At 54.0% G+C, this 12,878-nt stretch overlaps 1 protein-coding gene across 1 annotated transcript in view; it reads right to left on the bottom strand.

The window, feature by feature from the left end:
* TOE1 (target of EGR1, exonuclease) overlaps positions 1–12,313 on the bottom strand; it is a 42,291-nt gene extending 29,978 nt beyond the window's left edge. The window contains 3 exon segments of the mRNA XM_073593998.1: positions 4,793–4,833; positions 10,826–10,942; positions 12,163–12,313. Coding sequence (XP_073450099.1) covers positions 4,793–4,833; positions 10,826–10,936 — 152 coding nt within the window. The 5' untranslated portion in view covers positions 10,937–10,942; positions 12,163–12,313.
* Between the last annotated feature and the right edge of the window lie 565 nt (positions 12,314–12,878).

Genomic DNA, 12,878 nt, shown 5'->3' with positions numbered 1-12,878 from the left:
TTAACTACATGTCATGGTTATGCAATAGAGTTTGTCGATCAGCTTACCTGTCTCCATGTGTTCATCTCTAGAGACCAGCTGACCCTCACCTGACTGCTTTTGTAACCTCCCCTCTAAGCATGGCCCCACCCCAGGCCCTATCAGGGAACCCTATATTAACCTGTGCACTGCAAGCCAGCAGTGCTGATCAACCACTGTGTGTTAGCCTATGTGTGTACTTGCTATGTTTCCTACATCTGATTCCTGTTACCGACTTTGGCCTGTTCCCGGCCATCCCTGTCTGCCTGCGACCCTGATGTTCCAGCCAGCTCCCTCCTTCCTCTTCTCCTGTAGTCTACCGTGAGCGTGAGCTGTGAGACCCTGGGGGCCATGACCTGGAGCCAGACTGCAGCGCAGTCCATCCTCACCACTAGAGGCTCTGGTGAACACCTGCTGGCTCTTAGACTCCGCGCCCTGGGGAGTCTATGCTCTAGCTCCCAGTGGGATCTGTGTCAGTGATCCAGTAGACCTGATTCCTGAACCTCCCAGGGTACAATCCGCAGCAGTCAGCCGTAGGGTCTACTACCTTGCGGTGCACTCCTGATCCCAACGGTGTGCATCTGTCACCCAGCCTCTAGGTGACCTGACACTACACATATTATAACTAACAGAGATTTGTAAATTACACCAAAGATGCCCTCCAGGGAATTTCTGATCAGTTAGCCCCCACTTCCTACATGACATTCCAGGACCGGATGGCCTTAGACATGGTGCTAGTGGGGAAAGGAGGTGTTTTGTAAAATCATAGGAAAAACCGGGAACCTGTTGTACATACATTCCTGATAATACTGGCCCAAATGGTAAGGTTACTTTAGCTATAAAGAAATTAGAAGATCTGTCACTAGAGTTGAAGAAGAACTCAGGTATCACAGACCCATGGGACCAATATTTTAGCTGGATGAGTGGGTGGCAGAAGGTGCTCGCCCAGATACGGGTAACGGTATTAACAATCCTGGTTCTTTTAGCCCTGATTATATGCTGTATTCTACCTTTTGTAAAAAAGTTAATGAGCAAGGCTGTAGACAATAGCACACCTACATTTCTCCACCAAGAAGAAGAGGACCTCCTTATGATGGAAGATGACAAACCCTTCACTCCCCTACAGTCACTCCCTGTCCATAATCTCACAATCCTATAGGGTTATAGGGATAGATAGCGCCTGACTGCACCTCTCCAGCTGTATCGAGGAGGGAAGTGAACAGTTGCTGCCCAATTCTATATACAGCCTAAAAGAGTTGCTGAGGAGAAGGGCCAGGCTAAAAAGTAGGACCTTTAGTATTAGGGACAGAAAAGAGAAAATAGTCATTTTAGGGGGGATTGTGAAGGAATGTGATGTAGATAATAATAATAGTAATCTGAAAATGTCTATTTTCTTATGTGCATACATATTTTTCTCCTTACTCATTATATAAGTATACAGATTTGCTCTGTTCCTATATTTTCTCAAAATGGCGTGTACCCCCTACCTCCCACACACAGAAGAACGCGGAACTGGAGATAAGAACAAAGAGAGCCAAACCTCGTTATGAAAATTATCCATCTTCTTTTCTATCTTGACCAATGAGATGTACCTATTAGACTGACATAGCAATGACGTATTTGTGTGTATAAAACATTAACACCGCCTTGAATAAATTAGAAGTGTAACAGTAATGCTATGAGCGTGTCTCAGTGTGTTTACTTTTATATGCATGCATATCAACACTTTTCAAATTAGAGACAGCAGCAGATAACCTTGAGCTCGATTGGAGCTCTTAATCATTTCCATAACAGGGGTGTCTCTGCTGGGAGCGCTCATGTAGTGGTGGCTCCAGGCAGACCCTGCAAGGCCACAAAAGCCACCCCCCAGAAGAAGCTTCCTTTCCCATATATTAAATGTAATCTTCTGAAAAGGAAGAGTCAGCAGCTCTGACAGCAGGTAAAGGGGGTCCTACAGATTATAAATTACATTTAATGAGTTTTAACGTCTTCAATACCGGCACTCCCCCCCCCCTTCCTGCCCAGGCCAATATTCACCTTTCTGCGCTCTCACACTTGGAATGACAATTGCACGGTCATATAACACGGTACACAGAGGACATTTTTATAATTTTTTTCACACAAATAGAACTTTCTTTCGGTGGTATTTAATCACCACTGGGGTTTTTTATTTTTTGCAAAAAAAAAAAAGATTGAAAGTTTTAAAATAAATTTTTTTTCTTCGTTTCCATTATAAAATTTAGCAAATAATCTTTTTTCATAAATTTCGGCCAAAATATATTCTGCTCCATTTCTTTGGTGAAAATAACCCAAATCAGTGAATATTAGTCTGTAGAGAAGTTACAGAGACCACAAACTATGGGATATATATATCTGATAATCCACCAATCCTGATGTACTGACAGCCAATCTCATTTCTTGACCTCCCAGTACTAATACCCCCCAAATCACCCCTCAGTACAAATACCCCCCAAATCACCTCCTAGTACAAATACCCCCCAAATCACCCCTCAGTACAAATACCCCCAAATCACCCCTCAGTACAAATACCCCCCAAATCACCCCTCAGTACAAATACCCCCCAAATCACCCCTCAGTACAAATACCCCCCAAATCACCCCTCAGTACAAATACCCCCCAAATCACCCCTCAGTACAAATACCCCCCAAATCACCCCCCAGTACAAATACCCCCCAAATCACCCCCCAGTACAAATACCCCCCAAATCACCCCCCAGTACAAATACCCCCCAAATCACCTCCTAGTACAAATACCCCCCAAATCACCTCCTAGTACAAATACCCCCCAAATCACCTCCTAGTACAAATACCCCCCAAATCACCCCCCAGTACAAATACCCCCCAAATCACCCCCCAGTACAAATACCCCCCAAATCACCCCCCAGTACAAATACCCCCCAAATCACCCCCCAGTACAAATACCCCCCAAATCACCTCCTAGTACAAATACCCCCCAAATCACCTCCTAGTACAAATACCCCCCAAATCACCCCCCAGTACAAATACCCCCCAAATCACCTCCTAGTACAAATACCCCCCAAATCACCTCCTAGTACAAATACCCCCCAAATCACCCCCCAGTACAAATACCCCCCAAATCACCCCCCAGTACAAATACCCCCCAAATCACCCCCCAGTACAAATACCCCCCAAATCACCCCCCAGTACAAATACCCCCCAAATCACCTCCCAGTACAAATACCCCCCAAATCACCTCCTAGTACAAATACCCCCCAAATCACCTCCTAGTACAAATACCCCCCAAATCACCCCTCAGTACAAATACCCCCCAAATCACCTCCCAGTACAAATACCCCCCAAATCACCTCCTAGTACAAATACCCCCCAGTACAAATACCCCCCCCAAATCACCCCTCAGTACAAATACCCCCCAAATCACCTCCCAGTACAAATACCCCCCAAATCACCTCCTAGTACAAATACCCCCCAGTACAAATACCCCCCCAAATCACCCCTCAGTATAAATACCCTGAGGTATTTAGTAAGAGGCACTGCCAGTTTTTTGAAGTTGTAATTTTTTGGAAAATTAATAAAAAAAAAAAAAAAAAAAAAAACATTTTTTGCATACCGTCACCAGTGCAGTGATCAGGGGCAATATGTAAAAAATATTATATTTAGCTATATCTATATATATATATATATAGATACAGAGAGAGACAGAGATAGATAGATATATATATTCAATTTTTTGTTACTTTTTTTTTTATTTACATACAGTGACTAGAGCAATACTATGTTACCATAGTAACACTGTACTTCTCTGGGGAGGTGATCAGGATTTTTTTTTTTTGTTTTTACACACTATGATTGCTTAACACTGCATTTTACAGTTCTAAGCAACCATTTTTTCTATTGTGATTAGCTGCGATTGGCCCTGTCTGTACCATGTGATGACTGTGACCAATCAAAGTTACATAGTGGGTAAGGTTGAAGACAATAGTCCATCCAGTTCAACCTGTGTTGGTGTGAGTTTGTGTAGATAATCATTTCCCATATCACCGTATATTGTGTTCGCTAAGATGCACTTTCAAGAGTCTTTTAAAGCCATACTTCCTGCTGACACCACCGATTGTGGAAGAGAGTTCCACATCACAGAGCTCATCACAACAGTACACGATGAATGGCATGTAACAAAGACTTTCAAGCTGTACAATGGTCATGTGATCTGCTTTGATTGGTCACAGCGATCACATGGTACCGGGCCGGTACACTGATTAGTCATCCAATGTATCTGGCGGACACAGCGGGTGAGAGATCTCCCCGGAGCGCGGCTCGTGGGGCACATCTGAGGCACTTGGAGGATGTCCTCCCAGCACAACACAGTGCTCCCACCCAGCTGTCATTTTACAGTAGGCTGGGCGGGAAGAGGTTAATAACGCTGTAAGCTGTCACAGTGTATTGTCAGACGGTGATGGGGATTAGTTCTGGTCATGGCTCTCTCTATAACATGGATCTCAGATCTGGAGGGTAAACAGAAGTACATGAAATAATTCTAAGTATTTTGTATGGTTAGTTTTAACGCACTTTTGCACATTTCACTTTCATTTCCTTTCCTACAGAAACTTCCATCAGCCAAGCTGGTCATTTATGTCCAGTAATAAGAGGAAATGTAAAACCTTCTTCTTCCATCAATGTATAAATATCACACATAAAACACCAGGACTGGTCTGCACTCTACATGTAAAGTATCAATCGGATCTTTTTCTGATACAATGTAAACTGAAGCTACGTACTGGTTTAGTAAACTCTTACGAGATCCCAACCCGCTCAGCTCCTGTGGGGGACACAAAACACAAACATTAGCCATGAATACAACCCCTCCCCCCTCAGACTGACACATCCCTCACCCTCCTCCGCTGCTCTGTTCCAGCACCATGTGTAAGCTCCAAGATGGATAATGTCAGAGCTTACACATGGTTAATGACTACCTTCACTTCTACACATGACAGTGTTCAGGCCTGGTGATTGGCTGCTCAGGCTCAAGCACTGCCTCCTGGGAGGAAGAGGAGAAGATCAGATTGCTCTACCATACCCAGAAGTATCAAATATTTCCCCACAACTCCGACATGGCAACAGAGCGTCGGGAGCGCTGTGAAGGGGGCGATCAGTAAGACCCCTTTCACACTGGGGCGATGTTCAGTCAATTTAGCACTGGAAATAGTCTCTGCTAAGTGCCTGAAAACCGCCTCCCATTCATTCTAGTGCGACTTTTCACATGGGGGGCGGTGCGCTAGCGGGACGTTCCAAAAAGTCCTGTAAGCAGCATCTTTGGGGCAGTTTGGAAGCGATTGTATTTAGCGCTCCTAAAACGTCCCGCCCATTGGAATGAATGAGCAGCGCCTAAAAAAATGCTTCAGAAGTGCCGCAACACGGGAATTTTTGACCCCTTCTTTGGGGTTAAAAGCACCCCGCTAGCGGCTGAAAAGCGCTGCTTAAACAACGCTAAAGTGTCGCTAAAACGAACAGCGTCTTTAGCGCTAAAACAGGCAGCCCCAATATGAAAGGGATCTAACAGAGGGTGGTATTTTAAGAGAACTTGTCATTTTACCCCACCCTTCCACCCCCTACATTCACTCATCTCCCCCACCTTCTACCCCACCTCCACTCATCTCCCCCACCTTCTACCCCACCTTCCACCCCCACCTCCGCTCATCTCCCTCCCCCTTCCACCCCCACCTCCGCTCATCTCCCTCCCCCTTCCACCCCCACCTCCGCTCATCTCCCTCCCCATTCCACCCCCTACATCCACTCATCTTCCTCCCCCTTCCACCCCCTACATCATCCACTCATCTTCCCCACCTTCCACCCCCTACATCATCCACTCATCTCCCCCACCTTCCACCCCACCTCCACTCATCTCCCCCACCTTCCACCCCCACCTCCGCTCATCTCCCTCCCCCTTCCACCCCCACCTCTGCTCATCTCCCCCACCTTCCACCCCCTACATCATCCACTCATCTCCCTCACCTTCCACCCCCACTCATCTCCCCCACCTCCGTTCATCTCCCCCCCCCCCCTTCCACTCCCTACATCCACTCATCTCCCCCCTAGCCCACCCCCCCGCCCACTCGTCTCCCCCCTTCAACCCCCTACATCCGCTCATCTCCCCCCTTCCACCCCTACATCCGCTCATCTCCCCCCTTCCACCCCCTACATCCGCTCATCTCCCCCCTTCCACCCCCTACATCCGCTCATCTCCCCCCTTCCACCCCCTTCATCCGCTCATCTCCCCCCTTCCACCCCCTACATCCGCTCATCACCCCCCTTCCACCCCCTTCATCCGCTCATCACCCCCTTCCACCCCCTACATCCGCTCATCTCCCCCCTTCCACCCCCTACATCCGCTCATCTCCCCCCTTCCACCCCCAACATCCGCTCATCTCCCCGCCTTCCACCCCCTACATCCGCTCATCTCCCCCCTTCCACCCCTACATCCGCTCATCTCCCCCCTTCCACCCCCTACATCCGCTCATCTCCCCCCTTCCACCCCCTACATCCGCTCATCTCCCCCCTTCCACCCCCTACATCCGCTCATCTCCCCCCTTCCACCCCTACATCCGCTCATCTCCCCCCTTCATCCGCTCATCTCCCCCCTTCCACCCCCTTCATCCGCTCATCACCCCCTTCCACCCCCTACATCCGCTCATCTCCCCCCTTCCACCCCCTACATCCGCTCATCTCCCCCCTTCCACCCCCTTCATCCGCTCATCACCTCCTTCCACCCCCTACATCCGCTCATCACCCCCTTCCACCCCTACATCCGCTCATCTCCCCCCTTCCACCCCCTACATCCGCTCATCTCCCCCCTTCCACCCCCTTCATCCGCTCATCTCCCCCCTTCCACCCCCTTCATCCGCTCATCACCCCCCTTCCACCCCCTTCATCCGCTCATCACCCCCTTCCACCCCCTACATCCGCTCATCTCCCCCCTTCCACCCCCTACATCCGCTCATCTCCCCCCTTCCACCCCCTACATCCGCTCATCTCCCCCCTTCCACCCCCTACATCCGCTCATCTCCCCCCTTCCACCCCTACATCCGCTCATCTCCCCCCTTCCACCCCTACATCCGCTCATCACCCCCCTTCCACCCCCTACATCCGCTCATCTCCCCCCTTCCACCCCCTACATCCGCTCATCTCCCCCCTTCATCCGCTCATCTCCCCCCTTCCACCCCCTTCATCCGCTCATCACCCCCCTTCCACCCCCTACATCCGCTCATCACCCCCTTCCACCCCCTACATCTGCTCATCTCCCCCCTTCCACCCCCTACATCCGCTCATCTCCCCCCTTCCACCCCCTTCATCCGCTCATCACCTCCTTCCACCCCCTACATCCGCTCATCACCCCCTTCCACCCCTACATCCGCTCATCTCCCCCCCTACATCCGCTCATCTCCCCCCTTCCACCCCCTACATCCGCTCATCTCCCCCCTTCCACCCCCTACATCCGCTCATCTCCCCCCTTCCACCCCCTACATCCGCTCATCTCCCCCCTTCCACCCCCTACATCCGCTCATCTCCCCCCTTCCACCCCCTACATCCGCTCATCTCCCCCCTTCCACCCCCTACATCCGCTCATCTCCCCCCTTCCACCCCCTACATCCGCTCATCTCCCCCCTTCCACCCCTACATCCGCTCATCTCCCCCCTTCATCCGCTCATCTCCCCCCTTCCACCCCCTACATCCACTCATCTCCCCCCTTCCACCCCCTACATCCGCTCATCTCCCCCCTTCCACCCCCTACATCTGCTCATCACCCCCCTTCCACCCCCTTCATCCGCTCATCACCCCCTTCCACCCCCTACATCCGCTCATCTCCCCCCTTCCACCCCCTACATCCGCTCATCTCCCCGCCTTCCACCCCCTACATCCGCTCATCTCCCCCCTTCCACCCCTACATCCGCTCATCTCCCCCCTTCATCCGCTCATCTCCCCCCTTCCACCCCCTTCATCCGCTCATCACCCCCCTTCCACCCCCTTCATCCGCTCATCACCCCCTTCCACCCCCTACATCCGCTCATCTCCCCCCTTCCACCCCCTACATCCGCTCATCTCCCCCCTTCCACCCCCTTCATCCGCTCATCACCCCCCTTCCACCCCCTTCATCCGCTCATCACCCCCCTTCCACCCCCTTCATCCGCTCATCTCCCCCCTTCCACCCCCTTCATCCGCTCATCTCCCCCCTTCCACCCCCTACATCCGCTCATCTCCCCGCCTTCCACCCCCTTCATCCGCTCATCACCCCCCTTCCACCCCCTACATCCGCTCATCTCCCCCCTTCCACCCCCTTCATCCGCTCATCACCCCCCTTCCACCCCCTACATCCGCTCATCACCCCCCTTCCACCCCCTACATCCGCTCATCTCCCCCCTTCCACCCCCTACATCCGCTCATCTCCCCCCTTCCACCCCCTACATCCGCTCATCTCCCCCCTTCCACCCCCTACATCCGCTCATCACCCCCCTTCCACCCCCTACATCCGCTCATCACCCCCCTTCCACCCCCTACATCCGCTCATCTCCCCCCTTCCACCCCCTTCATCCGCTCATCACCCCCCTTCCACCCCCTTCATCCGCTCATCTCCCCCCTTCCACCCCCTACATCCGCTCATCTCCCCCCTTCCACCCCCTACATCCGCTCATCTCCCCGCCTTCCACCCCCTACATCCGCTCATCTCCCCCCTTCCACCCCCTACATCCGCTCATCTCCCCCCTTCCACCCCCTACATCCGCTCATCTCCCCCCTTCCACCCCTACATCCGCTCATCTCCCCCCTTCCACCCCTACATCCGCTCATCACCCCCCTTCCACCCCCTACATCCGCTCATCTCCCCCCTTCCACCCCCTACATCCGCTCATCTCCCCCCTTCATCCGCTCATCTCCCCCCTTCCACCCCCTTCATCCGCTCATCACCCCCCTTCCACCCCCTACATCCGCTCATCACCCCCTTCCACCCCCTACATCTGCTCATCTCCCCCCTTCCACCCCCTACATTCGCTCATCTCCCCGCCTTCCACCCCCTACATCCGCTCATCTCCCCCCTTCCACCCCCTACATCCGCTCATCTCCCCCCTTCCACCCCCTACATCCGCTCATCTCCCCCCTTCCACCCCCTACATCCGCTCATCTCCCCCCTTCCACCCCTACATCCGCTCATCTCCCCCCTTCATCCGCTCATCTCCCCCCTTCCACCCCCTTCATCCGCTCATCACCCCCCTTCCACCCCCTTCATCCGCTCATCACCCCCTTCCACCCCCTACATCCGCTCATCTCCCCCCTTCCACCCCCTTCATCCGCTCATCACCCCCCTTCCACCCCCTTCATCCGCTCATCTCCCCCCTTCCACCCCCTTCATCCGCTCATCTCCCCCCTTCCACCCCCTACATCCGCTCATCTCCCCGCCTTCCACCCCCTTCATCCGCTCATCACCCCCCTTCCACCCCCTACATCCGCTCATCTCCCCCGTTCCACCCCCTTCATCCGCTCATCACCCCCCTTCCACCCCCTACATCCGCTCATCACCCCCCTTCCACCCCCTTCATCCGCTCATCACCCCCTTCCACCCCCTACATCCGCTCATCTCCCCCCTTCCACCCCCTACATCCGCTCATCTCCCCCCTTCCACCCCTTTCATCCGCTCATCACCCCCCTTCCACCCCCTACATCCGCTCATCTCCCCCCTTCCACCCCCTTCATCCGCTCATCACCCCCCTTCCACCCCCTACATCCGCTCATCTCCCCCCTTCCACCCCCTTCATCCGCTCATCACCCCCTTCCACCCCCTACATCCGCTCATCTCCCCCCTTCCACCCCCTACATCCGCTCATCTCCCCCCTTCCACCCCTACATCCGCTCATCTCCCCCCTTCCACCCCTACATCCGCTCATCTCCCCCCTTCATCCGCTCATCTCCCCCCTTCCACCCCCTTCATCCGCTCATCTCCCCCCTTCCACCCCCTACATCCGCTCATCTCCCCCCTTCCACCCCCTTCATCCGCTCATCACCCCCCTTCCACCCCCTACATCCGCTCATCTCCCCCCTTCCACCCCCTACATCCGCTCATCTCCCCACCTTCCACCCCCTACATCCGCTCATCTCCCCCCTTCCACCCCCTACATCCGCTCATCACCCCCCTTCCACCCCCTTCATCCGCTCATCTCCCCCCTTCCACCCCCTTCATCCGCTCATCACCCCCCTTCCACCCCCTACATCCGCTCATCTCCCCCCTTCCACCCCCTTCATCCGCTCATCACCCCCCTTCCACCCCCTACATCCGCTCATCTCCCCCCTTCCACCCCCTACATCCGCTCATCACCCCCCTTCCACCCCCTTCATCCGCTCATCTCCCCCCTTCCACCCCCTTCATCCGCTCATCTCCCCCCTTCCACCCCCTACATCCGCTCATCTCCCCCCTTCCACCCCCTACATCCGCTCATCACCCCCCTTCCACCCCCTACATCCGCTCATCTCCCCCCTTCGACCCCCTACATCCGCTCATCTCCCCCCTTCCACCCCCTTCATCCGCTCATCACCCCCCTTCCACCCCCTTCATCCGCTCATCTCCCCCCTTCCACCCCCTTCATCCGCTCATCACCCCCCTTCCACCCCCTACATCCGCTCATCTCCCCCCTTCCACCCCCTACATCCGCTCATCTCCCCCCTTCCACCCCCTACATCCGCTCATCTCCCCCCTACATCCGCTCATCTCCCCGCCTGCTCACTGATGAGAAGTAAAGGTGGAACTCTCGATTCCTCTCATCACTCACAGTGTCAACGGCAATAAACGTGGAGGTCTTCAGTGCCAGCAGAACGGAGGGCCACAGCTCAGAGAAATTGTCATTATAGATGTCGATGACGGGGACCCTCAGAGTTGTCATTTTCACCTGAAAGGAGACAAAAACATCAGGAGATTGTCATATAACAATACTCAGACTGACCAATCCCTGTACAGGATTCCACTGGGTGCCTCTCTGATCTCACCAGCCCTCAGCTTTATAGAAAACCCGTCATATCCAGACAGAGAGCCAATATTCCCATCCCCCGCCAGGCTGAGATCTCCGCAGATATTCTGTGTATTCAGCATCACTGGGGGGCAAAACATTCTGATTGTAGGAGGAGCCCCCACTGGAGACAGATCACTGCGATCCCCACACTGGGGCCCCAACACATGGCTGGACATACTGGGAGTTGTAGTCCCTCCATTAGATCTCTGTGATCCCCGCACCCGGACCCCAACACATGGCTGGACATACTGGGAGTTGTAGTCCCTCCATTAGATCTCTGTGATCCCCACACCGGCGGGCCCCAACACATGGCTGGACATACTGGGAGTTGTAGTCCCTCCATTAGATCTCTGTGATCCCCACACCGGGGCCCCAACACATGGCTGGACATACTGGGAGTTGTAGTCCCTCCATTAGATCTCTGTGATCCCCACACCCGGGACCCCGCCACATGGCTGGACATACTGGGAGTTGTAGTCCCTCCATTAGATCTCTGTGATCCCCACACCGGGCCCCAACACATGGCTGGACATACTGGGAGTTGTAGTCCCTCCATTAGATCTCTGTGATCCCCACACCCGGGACCCCGCCACATGGCTGGACATACTGGGAGTTGTAGTCCCTCCATTAGATCTCTGTGATCCCCACACCCGGGACCCCGCCACATGGCTGGACATACTGGGAGTTGTAGTCCCTCCATTAGATCTCTGTGATCCCCACACCCGGGACCCCGCCACATGGCTGGACATACTGGGAGTTGTAGTCCCTCCATTAGATCTCTGTGATCCCCACACTGGGGCCCCGCCACATGGCTGGACATACTGGGAGTTGTAGTCCCTCCATTAGATCTCTGTGATCCCCACACCCGGGGCCCCGCCACATGGCTGGACATACTGGGGGTTGTAGTCCTCCAATTACTGCACTAAGCCTGTGATGGGAGGTGTGCTGAGACTTGTAGTGCTCTCAGAGCTGTCATGGCGTCCTGCTGGAGGTGTCTGCCCTCCACCCCCCTCCGTACAATATACAATGAGGAATTCCCCTCCTCCCTGGAGAAATTCATTAAACAATATAAGAAATGAATTCATATAAATAATAGTCACATGCAGAGAACTGGCGACTTCATCTACTCCTCCACTTCCGGCGCGCTCTGATGACGTCTTCCCGGCGTGTTTACTTCCCGCCCACACATTCTACGGGAGCTCTGGATTGGAGGAGGGAATCCACCGACTGCTGTGACCCCGCCCCCCCACAACAACTAGAGCCAATCTGGTGTCAGTAGAAGGAGGGGCGTGGAGAGGTGAGTAATGGAGGGAAACATTGTATCAAACCGAAATCTTCCATCATTGTCATTATTACGGAGAGCTCCGCCCACCATTGTCATTATTACCGAGAGCTCCGCCCACCATTGTCATTATTACCGAGAGCTCCGCCCACCATTGTCATTATTACCGAGAGCTCCGCCCACCATTGTCATGTCTGCTCCTCTGACAATGATCTGAGCTCATCCTTCACTTGCTGCATGCTTGTCCCGGGTCAGAGATGTGTGGGAGGAGCTCTGCACGCTTGTCCCGGGTCAGAGATGTGTGGGAGGAGCTCTGCACGCTTGTTCCGGGTCAGAGATGTGTGGGAGGAGCTCTGCACTCTTGTCCCGGGTCAGAGATGTGTGGGAGGAGCTCTGCACGCTTGTTCCGGGTCAGAGATGTGTGGGAGGAGCTCTGCACTCTTGTCCCGGGTCAGAGATGTGTGGGAGGAGCTCTGCACGCTTGTCCCGGGTCAGAGATGTGTGGGAGGAGCTCTGCACTCTTGTCCCGGGTCA

The sequence above is a fragment of the Aquarana catesbeiana genome, linkage group LG07 (assembly GCF_042186555.1).
Source record: "Aquarana catesbeiana isolate 2022-GZ linkage group LG07, ASM4218655v1, whole genome shotgun sequence".
Classification (NCBI taxonomy): domain Eukaryota; kingdom Metazoa; phylum Chordata; class Amphibia; order Anura; family Ranidae; genus Aquarana; species Aquarana catesbeiana.
This window is presented reverse-complemented; position numbering and strand designations above follow the sequence as displayed.